Below are 13538 nucleotides of genomic sequence, written 5' to 3' on the forward strand. Positions count from 1 at the left end.
AGTAATTGTTATTATTGCCTTATCCATTACTGTAATACTGGTTGAAATAATACTGATTGAAAAAAGTTAACTATCGTTACTAATAAAACAATATGAAATACTTGAATGTTGCAAAAATATGATATAGAATAAAGATGGAGGGGAAATATTGAGAAACCATGATGTGATTTCTATTTTATAGTGTAATAAACTTTTAACAATAGTGACAAAACTTGAATTTGCACGTTTATAAAAAAATGAAAACTGTCACTTCCCATCCACTTTCTCCATACAAAATGGGTACCATCATGGCAAGTTTGAAATGAGAATAAACTACCATGACCATGTAAACCAGTTACCCACATTCTAGTGTAAACTGCTGTGATAATGTTCAGTATATTTCACTTACCCACATTCCCGTCAAAACAAAACTGTTGTGGCAGTTTAAAAAGATACATTAATTAAATTAACATACCTCATAATCTATAGAGAAATGATTTTTTAGACTTATAAAGGGTAAAAAAGGAATAGAAATTACTCAAGTGACAGTTAAATGAAGTTTTCCCTTTATATAATGGTATAGATGAATGACTATTTTTGAATGTGTTGTTCTTCCTCTAGCCAATAACAAAAAGGCTATTGGAGTGGATGCTACACTAAAAAAAATGGGATTTTGTGAAAGCTAAAGTTTTACATATGAAAGTTTTACGAGTTCCACCATACTATAATAAAAATATTCCATTATCTTTTAATATTTTTTGATTGAAGTAAGACACAAGATTAAAATAGTATTTAGTTTTTTTTAATTTTAAGTAAACTGGATTTAAAATGATGCAAATTAGAACCGTTTTTAAATCCGATCAAACAACACACTAGTTTGAATGATAATGGAATAAATAAACCATTTTAATGCAAACATTTGATGCAAAGAGTTTAACGCAAACATTTAATGAACAATATCAAAGTCAATGCAAATTAATAGGTGAACGGTGCCAAAGTTACAGAAAACGAAGTTTTTATAATGTTGTGAAAATATAAACAGTGTACTTCCAAATTAATACACGTGCAAATAATATAAAAAATAGTGTAAATTATATTGATATTTCTTGAATTTTAGTGAATTATGTAAATCACTTATCATTTTCTAAATCTATAAGAAACACTCCTAATTATATACATATATTATATTAACTACTGCTATAACATTTATAAATGTAATTTCCTAAACAAAAAATGGAGACGAATGTAATTAATTCAAATAAAAAATGGTATATTATGAAGAAAAATTCAAATAATGTCATTATTTTTAGTTTGTTATAAACTTCATCATAATTCTAAAGATGTGTTTAAATCACTCTCAAACTACATTGTAATTAACTAAAATAATGAATAAACATTGACTTTTATACTATTTAGAATTCTCTTCACAATATATGATATTTGTTTAACTTAATTATATTCGACATCATTTTTTATTTAAGAAATTACATTTATCTTCCTACATGAATAGTAAGTATAATGTACATATAATTATAGGTGATTTGAGTAATTTAAAAAAAGGAGAGATAATTTGTGTAATTTACTAAAAATAATAATATAAATATTTAAGGGGTGAAACAAAATATTTTTGTGAAAAACAAATATTTAAAAAGCAGAGAAAGCTACAGTTTTTAATCTAGTTTTAATAAATAAAGGGAAAATGTAAACAATTTAATGCAATTATTTAATCGTTTGAAACATTTTGGCAATGATAACAAAAAAAAACGCTGATATATCCTCATACATAAGATAAGAAAAACAACATATGTCATATAATTTAATAATTAGTTTATAAATGGTATATATTTTTTTTGTGAGATAAATTTTTTGGTAGAAAGATATAATATCATTATCTAAAGAAAGAAATGTGATAATTATGTTTTATGAGTCTTTTCTACATAATATTTAATGTAAATATTTAACCTTTCAATTTTTTTAACTAACAATCTGAGTATAAATATTAATCTCTTCAATATTGAATTAAGATTAAAAACATTATTTTTTTATATATAATTAATGCCATTGAAAAAAAAAATGTGAACAAGTCACCATCCTAATCTAATATTGAAAGGATTCCCATCCTTACCATCTACACATACACATGTTTCATAAACAAACTTCATAACTAATGATTTTCTTTCAAATTCAATTAATTAATGCGTGGAAAAGCATACAGGATAAGAAAAATTTAATGATCATTTTCCATAATTCCCATACTCCGATAATAATGGACCTCTTCGATGGTTGGAGGCTCCACGATCATAATCTGGTTCAACAGAATGATACCATTTGTTATACAAAAAGAAAGTTGATATTATTAAGGCTTAAAAAGAAAATAATCTTAAGATACAAGCACTATATATATAACAAGACAACATGGCCACTATATATATGTTCCTATTTAACTCAATGATTCTATAATCATATCTTGTGCATGCAAAGGTTTAACAGAATCGAGTTCGAGGAGATTAATGTAGACCTTTCCAAAGGTCACCACCTATCTCCTCAATACACAGGTACCTATCTATATACATCTAGAGTATAATATATATACGGTATAAATATAGAGATTTATACAGAGTTATCCACCATTTATTTGTATTACCTATATTATATGAATGATATGTCGTGTATTGACAATATATAAATCTCTTACACTGTTGTTGGTGCATTTTTTTCTTCCTCATCCATTTAAGTCCAATTGATGGAGTATAAATGGTGCTAAAAATGCAATATGGTCATTTGTATAGATTGGATCAAAGTTTTGGTGTACTATTCTATTGACTAACTTCTTTTCTGGGTTGTGATTGTCTTACAGAAATAAACCCTCTGCAGAAAGTTCGAGCTATTGTTCATGGAAGCCTCAAGCTTTCCGAAATGCATTAGTTCCTTATCCATAGGATGAGGGATAACTTTAGTTAACAAAAAAAGAATCTCGGCTAATGCAGGAGGACTAGTCTTTTATTTATACATGATGCCTTGTGGCATCAGAAATGATAAATGTAAATGTCTCTTTGCTTATGAAGTATAATTTTTTGGTTTAAGTGTAGTTTGTGAAACTTTATGGACTATGTGCATCTTGATTTCTGAAAATGAAATAGTTAATCAGCTATTTTGTATGAACAATTTCTCAGTCTGCAACATTATGTATGTGTTATGTCAGAAAATTTGTCGCCGTTTCCGGGCACATTTCAATTCTGTTTAAGTTTAGCTACTACAATTCACTTTATAAATTTGCAGGTTGATTAGTTAATGCATCTTTCTTTTCAAGGCCTAATGTATTTGCTATATGATATTTTGTTGCCCTTTTTCTCTGATGTTTATAAATCTTGTTATGTTTAGATTTTGAACAACCCTGTAAGGAATGTGTACTTTCTGATTTTATTGAATGTTCTTAACTAATTCTGTTTTCTTTTGGCAGCCATACAATCCTTATCTACCTTGCTTCCGCTTTTCCGGAATCGCGGATCATTGGTTAGTAGAACCATTTCTTTTGTTTACAGCACTTAAACATGATTAAAGGAAATACTAACCATAATCTGAGTAGTTTCTAATGCTTTTTTTTCTTCTCACTTTGGATGTTTATTTGAAAGTTCAGCTTAGAGTGATGGATAAGAGAATATATAACTTAAGAAATGCATTGATTCTAAGTCTAAATTTGTACTGTTAGGACTTAGGAGGTACATTTTCCACAATCTATTCCTAGTTTCCATGCATTGTGGATATAACAGTATAAAAATGTGCATCCAAGACTTATAATTTTTAATTTTGTTATATTGATTGTAACATCTTTCCTTCTCGAATCATCAGGTATCCGACCGATCTTTCCACGAGAGCCAAAATTAATTCCATACTGAATTGGCATCACTCTAATTTACGATACGGAACAGGTTCTTAACACATTCAAATCCTTTAACTAATGTGGTTTACTATCAGGCTATAAGGATTTCTGCTAGTTATGCCTTTTGCATTCTATCGAAAACATCGATTTGTTCATGTTGGATCGATTTAGCTTGAAAATCAAGTTCTGATAAAAGAAAAGACTTTACCATAATGAAAGCCAAATACTAAATAACATGTTCCTAGCCAAAGAACATGCTTTATGTTATATAAGAAAAGGACATGTCTCTTATAAACTTTGACTGACCGGCGGAACCATGCACTTTTTACAGGGAATTATGCACTGAATACTGTAATAGAACCTGCACTCGGCATTCCAACGAGTCGAAATGCAGCTGCTGAAGCAGAGAAAGTTTTATTATCTTCTTTATCGAAACTAGAGAATATTTGGCTCACCGGAGATGGACCATTCCTGCTTGGTGGCCTTCAACCATCTATAGCAGATCTCAGCCTGGTTTGTGAAATCATGCAACTTGAGGTAACTAAATGCGACTTAATATTGCTGATGTTATTGATGCTGCATTACCTGATAATTAGCTCTTGAGCGTATCCGATAACGTCAATTAAAATGCAGGCGTTCTTAGGCGATCCACTTTATCATATGCTATCTTCGACGTGTTTAAGCTTAACCTTCTGAGCTTAAATCCACACAAACAATTAGCTCAGAAGGTTAATTAGTTGTTGAACGTATCGGATAACGTCAATTAAGATCAGCCTTCTGAGCTAAAATATTTTTAGTAAGATCCAGGCTAATGCTATTATTGTCGATGTTGGTTCTAACTATTTGTTAGTAGGGTGATTTATCCACGCAAAAAATGTCCGACTAATTAAATTTTAAACGATCGTAGATTTTGGATGAGAAGGATTGCAGTCGTATATTATCTCGATACAAGAAAGTTCTTCGATGGATCGAGGATACGAAAGCTGCAATGAATCCTCACTTTGAAGAAGTACATAATATCCTTTATAAAGCTAAAAAGAATTTTGAAAGGCAACGTTTAAGGGTAGCCAAAACTGGGAGTGAGCCTAGCAACAAGGTTGGAGTGCATTCAAAGATGTGAAAGCTATGTCTTTTATCTTTGTTGCAAGAGTGTGACATAATCAAAGCCTCTTTGCAAAGTGAATAAGATTGAGAAGTTGGAACTTGGAACAAAAATGTGTGTATGTATGTAACTTATCTCAAAAATGGATCATCTTCATTATCGGAGGGTTCAGTACCATATAAGATTATGACATGTGACTTTAAAAAGATTTTAATAGTATAGATTTTAAAATATTTTTCGACAAAATATTATTGTAAATAGTAAAATCAAATCTGAACCTCACGTTTATTAGTAATGGAGAGGATGTCTCTCCCTTCTATCATTACTTTATGTTAATACTTGATAGATCTCATTTTGAGAAATGTTAGTACTTTGTATTTGGTGGTTTATTTAAGATAAATAAAGTTAAACTACTTAATCTTGTTGTGCCAAATATCTATTATGTTAATATATTTTTTGGTACCACCAATAATATCTTTTTATCTTTTTTGATAAAGAACTAATTCTCTTCGGGGTATGTGACTGCTCCTCCCAATAAATGTCGCTTATATGAATCAAACTTTCAACCTTAAAAATCCAATACCACTAAACCAATGTTTTATTAGTATATTATGTTAATATTTGAAGCGAGTTATCTTGTATAACTATCTGATGCTAGTGCACAAAGTGCTCCAAGCATACATCATTGCTAACGAATTTTAATAATAAAAGTAATGAACAAAATTTTTTATCATATCTTATTATTTATTATAATAACTAATTTTCTATATATTATACAAGAGTTTTCATAAGCACCGCCCAATCCCATTACCACCCCAACAACAACAAAATTGCCTCAATCTCATCAATTGTCTTCACTGTATTCCTGGATCTATCTCATTTGAAAAATTTATGGAAAATATTCTTCTCAAACGTGCCTTAGAGTTCAAATCCTATCCGATATAGGAGAGACCAATACTGAAATATGAGAATGAAATTTTTTAAAATTTTTTATTTATTTTTTATTAGAAAATAATATATAATCATAATCGTTTAAATAACTTTTTTGCAACATGTCTTAATTTCATCAAATATTGGATCCTCTGGACCTCACCCTTCCTTATTATAAGTAAGGAGAGTAAATTCCACTAACCGGAAAAATGACCTTTAAAATAAAAAGAAAAGAAAGTAAATTTACATTTATTTTGTTATTTCCTTGGATGAGGACTAATCTCCTTTGAAATACTATAAAAATATAAATGCTTTTCTAGCCGTCAAATCATAACATTTAATCATGATATTTAGGAATCTAGTTTTTGTCCAACCACTATCATATTATTATGTTTCTTCTGATAAATTATAAAATAATTTTTAGGCATTTTTATATTTTTTTTAATATCTATATATTGTTAATATGAAATTTATACATGGTTATTAAAATATTTATTATCATTTATTGTGTGTTTTACTTTATTTAAGAGATGATCATTGTGAATATATTGTCAGTTATTAAAAAAATGCAACGAGTCACTAAAAATGTAACCATATATATATATATTATAGGCAATTATTATTTATACAATATTATAACAGAATTATTATAATCTATAAGTACATTACTATCTAAAGAAAATATGTCTAAGAAATAGTTAGGTAATTGAATGAACATAATTTTTATATCCCTATTGTGCTTTTATTATTCTATAAATGCAAATAGAGATGATAATGAGTTTTCGAACTTGTGATACTCACAATGGGTCTTGTCTAGGTCCGTATCTTTAGACCTATAGGTAAGCGTGAGACGAGTTAAATATGTCTCTCACCCATCCATAAATATTGATCGGGTCAATTTTTGAATTTGAACTCGTCTCTAATTAAGATAGGATGTGTGAGGGAAGAACCCAAAATAAGACGGGTCAAGATAAAGACGAGTCCGAGTTGGAAAATGACAAAATGACAACCATATATTTTTCCCTCAAATTGTTAAGTATGCATAATCAAAATTATCAGAATTTGTATGTAAACTCAACTAAAACCTACATCTCACAACATCGATATATAAACTAAAAATTATCACAATCACGTGAATTGAATCATTCAAACTAAAAATTATCACAATCATGTGAATTGAATCATTCAAACTAAAAATTATCACAATCACGTAAATTGCATCATTCAAACTAAAAACCATCACAATCACGTGACTGAAACTTATAGAAGACATTGAAAATTTCAGAACAATTTAAACTGTCAAATATCAACATAAGCTGAAGTGTTCTTATAAATGATAAAAAAATACAACAACAACTGAAATGACACCAACATGCCAATTGTAACTAACTCTTAAGCGTCAGAATGTCTTTCACTCTCATCGCAACAATCCTTCACTATCTAGGAGAATTAAACAATGAAAAAAGGTAATGAATAAATATCATATGATAAGTGGTATTAATATGTTGTGTGAGCTTGCATGTGTTTGAGTTATGTGTGCTCAACATAATGAGTATTGATATGTATTTATTTAACTAGTCTTGATATATAACTATAAGGGACGAGTCGGGTGACAAAGACATAGACCCAAACCTATCATTTTTACGACGAGTCTGTCCATTTTTATTTATTTGGATGAGTCAGACCCATCCCTAAGTCATCGGGTTGGGACGAGTCTACGGGTGGGGCTGAGTCTTGCTCACCCCTACCCAGACTCACGAATCCCCTCACCCGCTATTCATTCCTATATATATTGTTAATCTATAATCTTACATTGTTAATTCATAAATGTGATTGTTATGTTGTTAAACATTGATGTTTATTGTTAAGTAGTGATTAATAGATATGTGTAATATAATATTATGTAGATTGAACAATTTTTACTAAATCAATTTTACATCATAATGTTGAAATAGTCAATTTAAAATGTGTTTTATAATTTTTCTGTTGTTGATTACCTAAATAACATATAAGTTTGTAAGAAATAAACACCCAAATACATAAATTACTCGTAATTATTTATAATGTTTTTGAATTTATGGATACTCACAAATCCGCTGGGTACTCAAGGATTCATGAGTAATAGACACAGTGAGTTCAATACTGGTCTGGAGCAAGTCCGAGACAAAAAATGAAGCAATGAGATGTGTCCGAATATTACGCTACCTAGACTCACCAAGACCCATTGCTGCCCCTAAATGCAAATATGTCTAAAATATATTAAGGTAATTAAACATATATACTTTCATTTTCAATTCAATTAGTATCCATCTTGACATAATTTATGTATTCCAATTTTACCATTTTACAACATCCAATTAATAAGTACAAGAAAATTCTACATATTCTTTCATTCTTTTCCATCAATGCATTACTATTATTATACACATTCTACTACTTCTATTTTCTCCCTTCGGTGTTCCAAGAAGAACAACTTTAACTCACATATATAAAAACATTGTGTACATACTTGATATCAAAAAAATAACAATGTTCAAGTAATCACTTCTTATAAAGTTATTATGAGAAATTCTCTCACTATTTCTTTCGTAGTTGTTTCCTAAATGTAACTGATTTCAATATTCATTTTTATGTTTACTAGTGTGTACATACACTTCGTACCTTCCGGTTAATATTGGATGGTACTACGTATTTAATTTTTGTACATTTCATTTTTTATAATTAGAATATATTTGTTGTATTTGGTGTGCTTTATATTATAATTTTTGTGTGTTTATAATAATATTTAGTTTAAGGTGATAGATATGGTTAATTAATGTGTTGATGTTGGTTAATTAGGATTATATGATTTTTTGTAAAAATTAAATAATGTGAAGGGCGAAATAAGAAATAAAAATTACACAATGATAAAAGTTACACCATATTTTAACTTTATATATAATATAAATAATTAATGATTGAACATATATATTACTTTTACTTTAAAAATTTTACATTCATCTCCCAAAATGTGTAAACTTAAGAAAAAATGGATAATTTGTACTATTTGAATAACTCATGTGCATACCAATAAGGTATTCATTATAAAGGATTCTCAAGGCCGCCGAAAGTTAGATTCCTATATAAAAAATGATTAGTTTCATACCGAAATCATAAAGGTATAGTCTTGGTAATACAATTTTTTAAGAGAGGTATAATTACTCTTTTAAATTTTATTCTGAAAAGAAAAGTGTTGATGAGAGTGAGAACAGCAACCAACAAAAGCTGGTTGAAAAGTGGCGCAGCCTGAATTATTTGTATCAGAGTTACCAAATTTCCAGTCTTTTGTACTTTAGTAAGTTCTGACAATCCCCTCCCACATCTTTCCTTTTCACTTATTAAAGTTATTGTTTTGTATGCTACTTATGAAAGCTAAACACGACCTTGTTCTCGAGGATGCACCAATCTATAGCTGTGGTGGCTTTAGGATACACATCCAAGGCGTGTTAGCCACCACAGCTATGTATTGGTACATCCTCGAGAACATGATTGCTTTGCCTGAGTTTCAATTTGAAGAATAGAATAGTTCCTTTGTCAGATTCACTTGTTAGTTCAGATGATAGAATTGACTCAGCTTGTAGCTTATTGTGAACAAAAACAACAATAACCGGACCTTTATCCCACTAGATGGAATCGGCAGCTTAGGTAAAGCACCCAATATTTCATATGTATGGAATCTAAAGTCATTCCTGACTTACTTGTAATATTAGTGCTTTAAATTGTCATTGTGACTATAGTGATTCAATTACGATCATTGTGATGCGGGATTGCGACCATTGCAGTATGAACTATTTTGTGATTGATTTTTTGTTAAATTTGATACGGCCTGATGTGGTTCAATGTGGCCAAAATGCGATCCAATGTAGCCACATCATTCTGATTCGATGTTACACTATAAATGCAGTGTGTTATGGTCACCATAATAATAATATTGCGGTTGCATCATGTGATGAGGTTCACGTTTTAAATCAGTGGACTTTTGATATAATGTACAAATTTACAAGGCTACAACATGCTATAATCTTTTGATTTACACAAAAAGGGATATTCCTTGAAAATTATGGGACACATTACTAAAATTGTTTCATCTGTCTGCATTAGCTTCCAAGACTGATTACTTAAATGGAAGAAGAGAACCAAATAACAAAGGGAAAATATGCTGCTGATATTTCCTCCATAAAGGAAGCACATACCAGAATTAAATCAATGATTCTTAAAACTCCTGTTCTGTCCTCTAGCTCTCTGAATGCTATATCAGGAAGGGAACTCTACTTCAAATGTGAATGTTTCCAGAAGGGGTGAGAAATGAAGTTGTGATGAATTACAATAATATTTTGCATGTATTTGTTTTTTTTGAGTTATGTTTTGTTAATCAGCATGATTTATGATAGAACATTATGGTAGCGTTCAGTTCATATAGCCGACCTCACCTAGTGAGATAAAAACTTGTTGTTGTTGTTGCTGTATTCTCGTACTTTACATTCCATCACATATAATTGAGTTCTTTATATATTCTATTTCCATCAGTGGAGCATTCAAATTTAGAGGTGCCTGCAATGCTGTTTTCTCTCTTGATGATGAAGATGCTTCTAAAGGGGTCATAACACACAGCAGGTCTGCTATGTGCTGTTATTCTAGAAATTTGATTTTATCTTTATTTATCAGATTCAATGAAACTCTCCTGATTGTGTTATCCAAATCAGTGGAAACCATGCTGCAGCGTTGGCTTTGGCTGCAAACCTTAGGGGGATCCCTGCATATATTGTTATTCCGAAAAATGCCCCAACTTGCAAAGTTGAGAATGTAAAGAGATACGGTGGCCAGGTTATCTGGTCCGAGGCCTCAATGCGATCAAGGGAGGAAGTTGCAAATAAAGTGCGGCAGGAAACTGGTGCTATCTTAATACATCCGTATAATGATGGACGCATATTGAGGTACTGTGTTAAATGCTGATTATTTTTTCTGACTAAATGCATTGTCATTAATTTTCTTGGTGGAAATCTTGGTGTAGGCTCATTCTTTTAATAGCAATTTATCAACCAGATAATGTAGTACTATATTACTCTGCTTCAAGCAGGATTTTTTTACACACTTCGCTTTAATTCATCACTCATGCATCTAATATGCATATATTGTTGTACTCTTCAATTGTTCTTTCTCAGATCTAAATTAATTTCTGAACTGTTAGACCTATAGCATCATGTCAGTGTTTTTGTCATATTCAACTTCAAAAAATTGGCAAATAACATAAGCATAAGCTATGGAGGGATAAGTAGGAATTGGTGAATTGCAATCATTAAGATTGACTTGTTTGATTGTTCTTGCAGTGGCCAGGGTACCATATCCTTGGAGCTTCTTGAACAAGCCCCACAAATAGATACATTAGTGGTACCAATAAGTGGTTTGTTCACTTTTTTGCTATCATCCAAAATGTTTAAAGTTTTGCATTGATTTTTTTATCTGAATTCTGGTTCCTGATTTTGCAAAAAATGGAAACTGTAGGTGGTGGTTTGATATCAGGAGTAGCATTGGCTGCTAAGTCCATAAACCCGGCTATTCGTATTTTGGCTGCTGAGCCGAAAGGAGCTGATGATGCAGCACAATCTAAAGCAGCTGGAAGGATAATAACATTGCCTGAGACAAATACTATAGCTGATGGCCTTCGAGCATTTCTTGGAGATTCCACATGGTAAGAAAAAAACAAATAAGTTTGGAGCATTTCTTGACTATTAAGTTTATATACGATTTTTCGTGTGGAGGGGTTCAATTTTAGCATTCATCTCGTCACAGTTAATTTTAACCTTAACCCTTTTGTTAATTTTGTTATGTTTGCTTATACACCAAGTTACAATGACGCAGGCCTGTAGTGAGAGACCTTGTTGAAGACATTATAACTGTGGAAGACAGTGAAATAATTAAAGCCATGAAACTGTGTTTTGAAATTCTTAAGGTTGTTGTTGAACCAAGTGGAGCAATTGGTCTTGCTGCTGTTCTATCAGATACTTTCCAGAAAAATCCTGCTTGGAAGGATTGCAAACATATAGGAATAGTAGTTTCAGGTGGCAATGTTGATCTTGGCATTCTTTGGAATTCTTTGAACAAATGAAAGTGACTTCTTTTATTTTGCCTATGTGAACCTTCATTGCTCCAGAATCCAGATACATAAAACTGTTATTCATTACTGATGTAACAATTCTGCATTTATGCATCCATTAGTTTAATTTAATGCTACTTAGTTAACTTTTTGGATTCTTTTTTTATTAGGCAAGAGTTATTTAAACTACAATTAGTGAGAAAAAATAACACTAAAACCCTGCTATTATTTTTAAAGAGTGCATGTTAGAGTTGATAAAGGAGATAAACCAGTGAATTAGTAATGTGGTTCAACTCAAGAGACCAATTTGAAATTCTGATAAATAAATACAATTTATTTTAGGATACCTGTGACTAAATGACATTATATTTTACATTATATAATATAATTTAAAAAGTAAGATTGTATTTTCAGATTTGGTTCTTCAGCAAATAAACTTTAGTTCTTATTAGCCCTCCAATAAAAAAATTTAACAGTTAAAAAGATTTTTTTTTAACTTGTGGGATTATAAATTAGACTTGTGAATCCATTGACTTGGTCTTCTTAAAGTTCCACCTCTCATGGTCCAAAAAATAAGGATCTTTCATTCATTATTCTCTCTCCATACTTGTTATTCACTCTATTCCTATCATTTTCCCTTCTCTAATGCATTACTCTTTTTCTTTCCTTCCTTTCCTTTCATTCACATTTTGCTGGCACAATGGTATATTTTCTTTCTTGTGTCTCTTTTATTTACTATGGCATGGTAATGTTCTAGTCATATAATAGCTGTTTTGTTAATGTTCTTGCTTTTCTAGTTTTTTTGGAAAACTAGACAATCTACCTTTGAATGCCAACATGTTTTAAATGAACATTGGTACCATTTATATGTTCTTTTCATGTCTACCTGCTGAAAAAGCAGGAGAAGTTGTTTATATATAGGAGGAGAAGGAACTATCATTCCAATCCATTATCAACATTGTGCATATACAAGAATGATTATGAAAATATGGTATTCATGGTAACAACTTACTTTCTCCGATTAACCAAAGTCTTTTTCTCACTAGGTAGTGACCATTACATGAATTAGACAATTGACGATTCGATTGTATTATATCATTACAAAAAAATCATATGATGAAAAAGCCCATTTAGTCATGAGTCCTTAATGATTTCCCATGTGATTTTCTTGGCTTCATCTTATTTCTAAGTATTGGACTGTACTCCACCCAATCTACTCTTTTACCCTATCTTTTAGTGGTATTCTTCTCAAGAGAGCCAGCAAGTCACATAATGTGAGATTTCACCAAATTCCCCCCAATAAATGCTACCTAGGGATGGATTCATAAAACATCATTTGGATAGGTTATACCTAATATATATATATATATATATATATATATATATATATATATATATATATATATATATATATATATATATATATATATATATATATATATATATATATATATATATATATATATATATATATATATATATATATATATATATATATATATATATATATATAT

General features: G+C 30.2%; 2 protein-coding genes and 1 pseudogene across 4 annotated transcripts in view; all 3 read left to right on the top strand.

Moving 5' to 3' along the window:
* LOC109332469 lies at positions 2453–5080 on the top strand (annotated as a pseudogene).
* LOC109332166 (serine racemase) lies at positions 9095–12177 on the top strand. Of its 3 annotated transcripts, none has more exons than XM_019567027.1 (7): positions 9095–9196; positions 10053–10228; positions 10458–10544; positions 10634–10864; positions 11258–11331; positions 11433–11619; positions 11790–12177. In XM_019567027.1, the coding sequence occupies exons 2-7, from the start codon at positions 10053–10055 to the stop codon at positions 12034–12036; spliced, it is 1002 nt and encodes a 333-aa protein (XP_019422572.1). In that variant the 5' UTR covers positions 9095–9196; the 3' UTR covers positions 12037–12177. The 3 variants fall into 3 exon arrangements, with proteins under 3 accessions (XP_019422572.1, XP_019422573.1, XP_019422574.1); XM_019567028.1 differs by having other exon boundaries at positions 9118–9217; positions 10032–10228; XM_019567029.1 differs by lacking the exon at positions 9095–9196 and adding an exon at positions 9208–9225 and having other exon boundaries at positions 10032–10228.
* LOC109332694 (actin-depolymerizing factor 7-like) overlaps positions 12606–13538 on the top strand; it is a 2564-nt gene continuing 1631 nt past the window's right edge. Inside the window, exon 1 of the mRNA XM_019567716.1 lies at positions 12606–12727. Coding sequence (XP_019423261.1) covers positions 12725–12727 — 3 coding nt within the window. The 5' untranslated portion in view covers positions 12606–12724. The remainder of the gene's footprint in view (positions 12728–13538) is intronic.

This window comes from Lupinus angustifolius, chromosome LG18 (assembly GCF_001865875.1).
Source record: "Lupinus angustifolius cultivar Tanjil chromosome LG18, LupAngTanjil_v1.0, whole genome shotgun sequence".
Lineage (NCBI taxonomy): Eukaryota > Viridiplantae > Streptophyta > Magnoliopsida > Fabales > Fabaceae > Lupinus > Lupinus angustifolius.

Excerpts from the sequence above, each read along its gene's own strand:
- LOC109332166 (XM_019567027.1), top strand. The coding sequence starts at position 10,053 with ATGGAAGAAGAGAACCAAATAACAAAGGGAAAATATGCTGCTGATATT. Across the intron at positions 10,229-10,457 it reads TGTGAATGTTTCCAGAAGGG|TGGAGCATTCAAATTTAGAG; the intron begins GTGAGAAATGAA and ends TATTTCCATCAG. Across the intron at positions 11,620-11,789 it reads TTTCTTGGAGATTCCACATG|GCCTGTAGTGAGAGACCTTG; the intron begins GTAAGAAAAAAA and ends ACAATGACGCAG.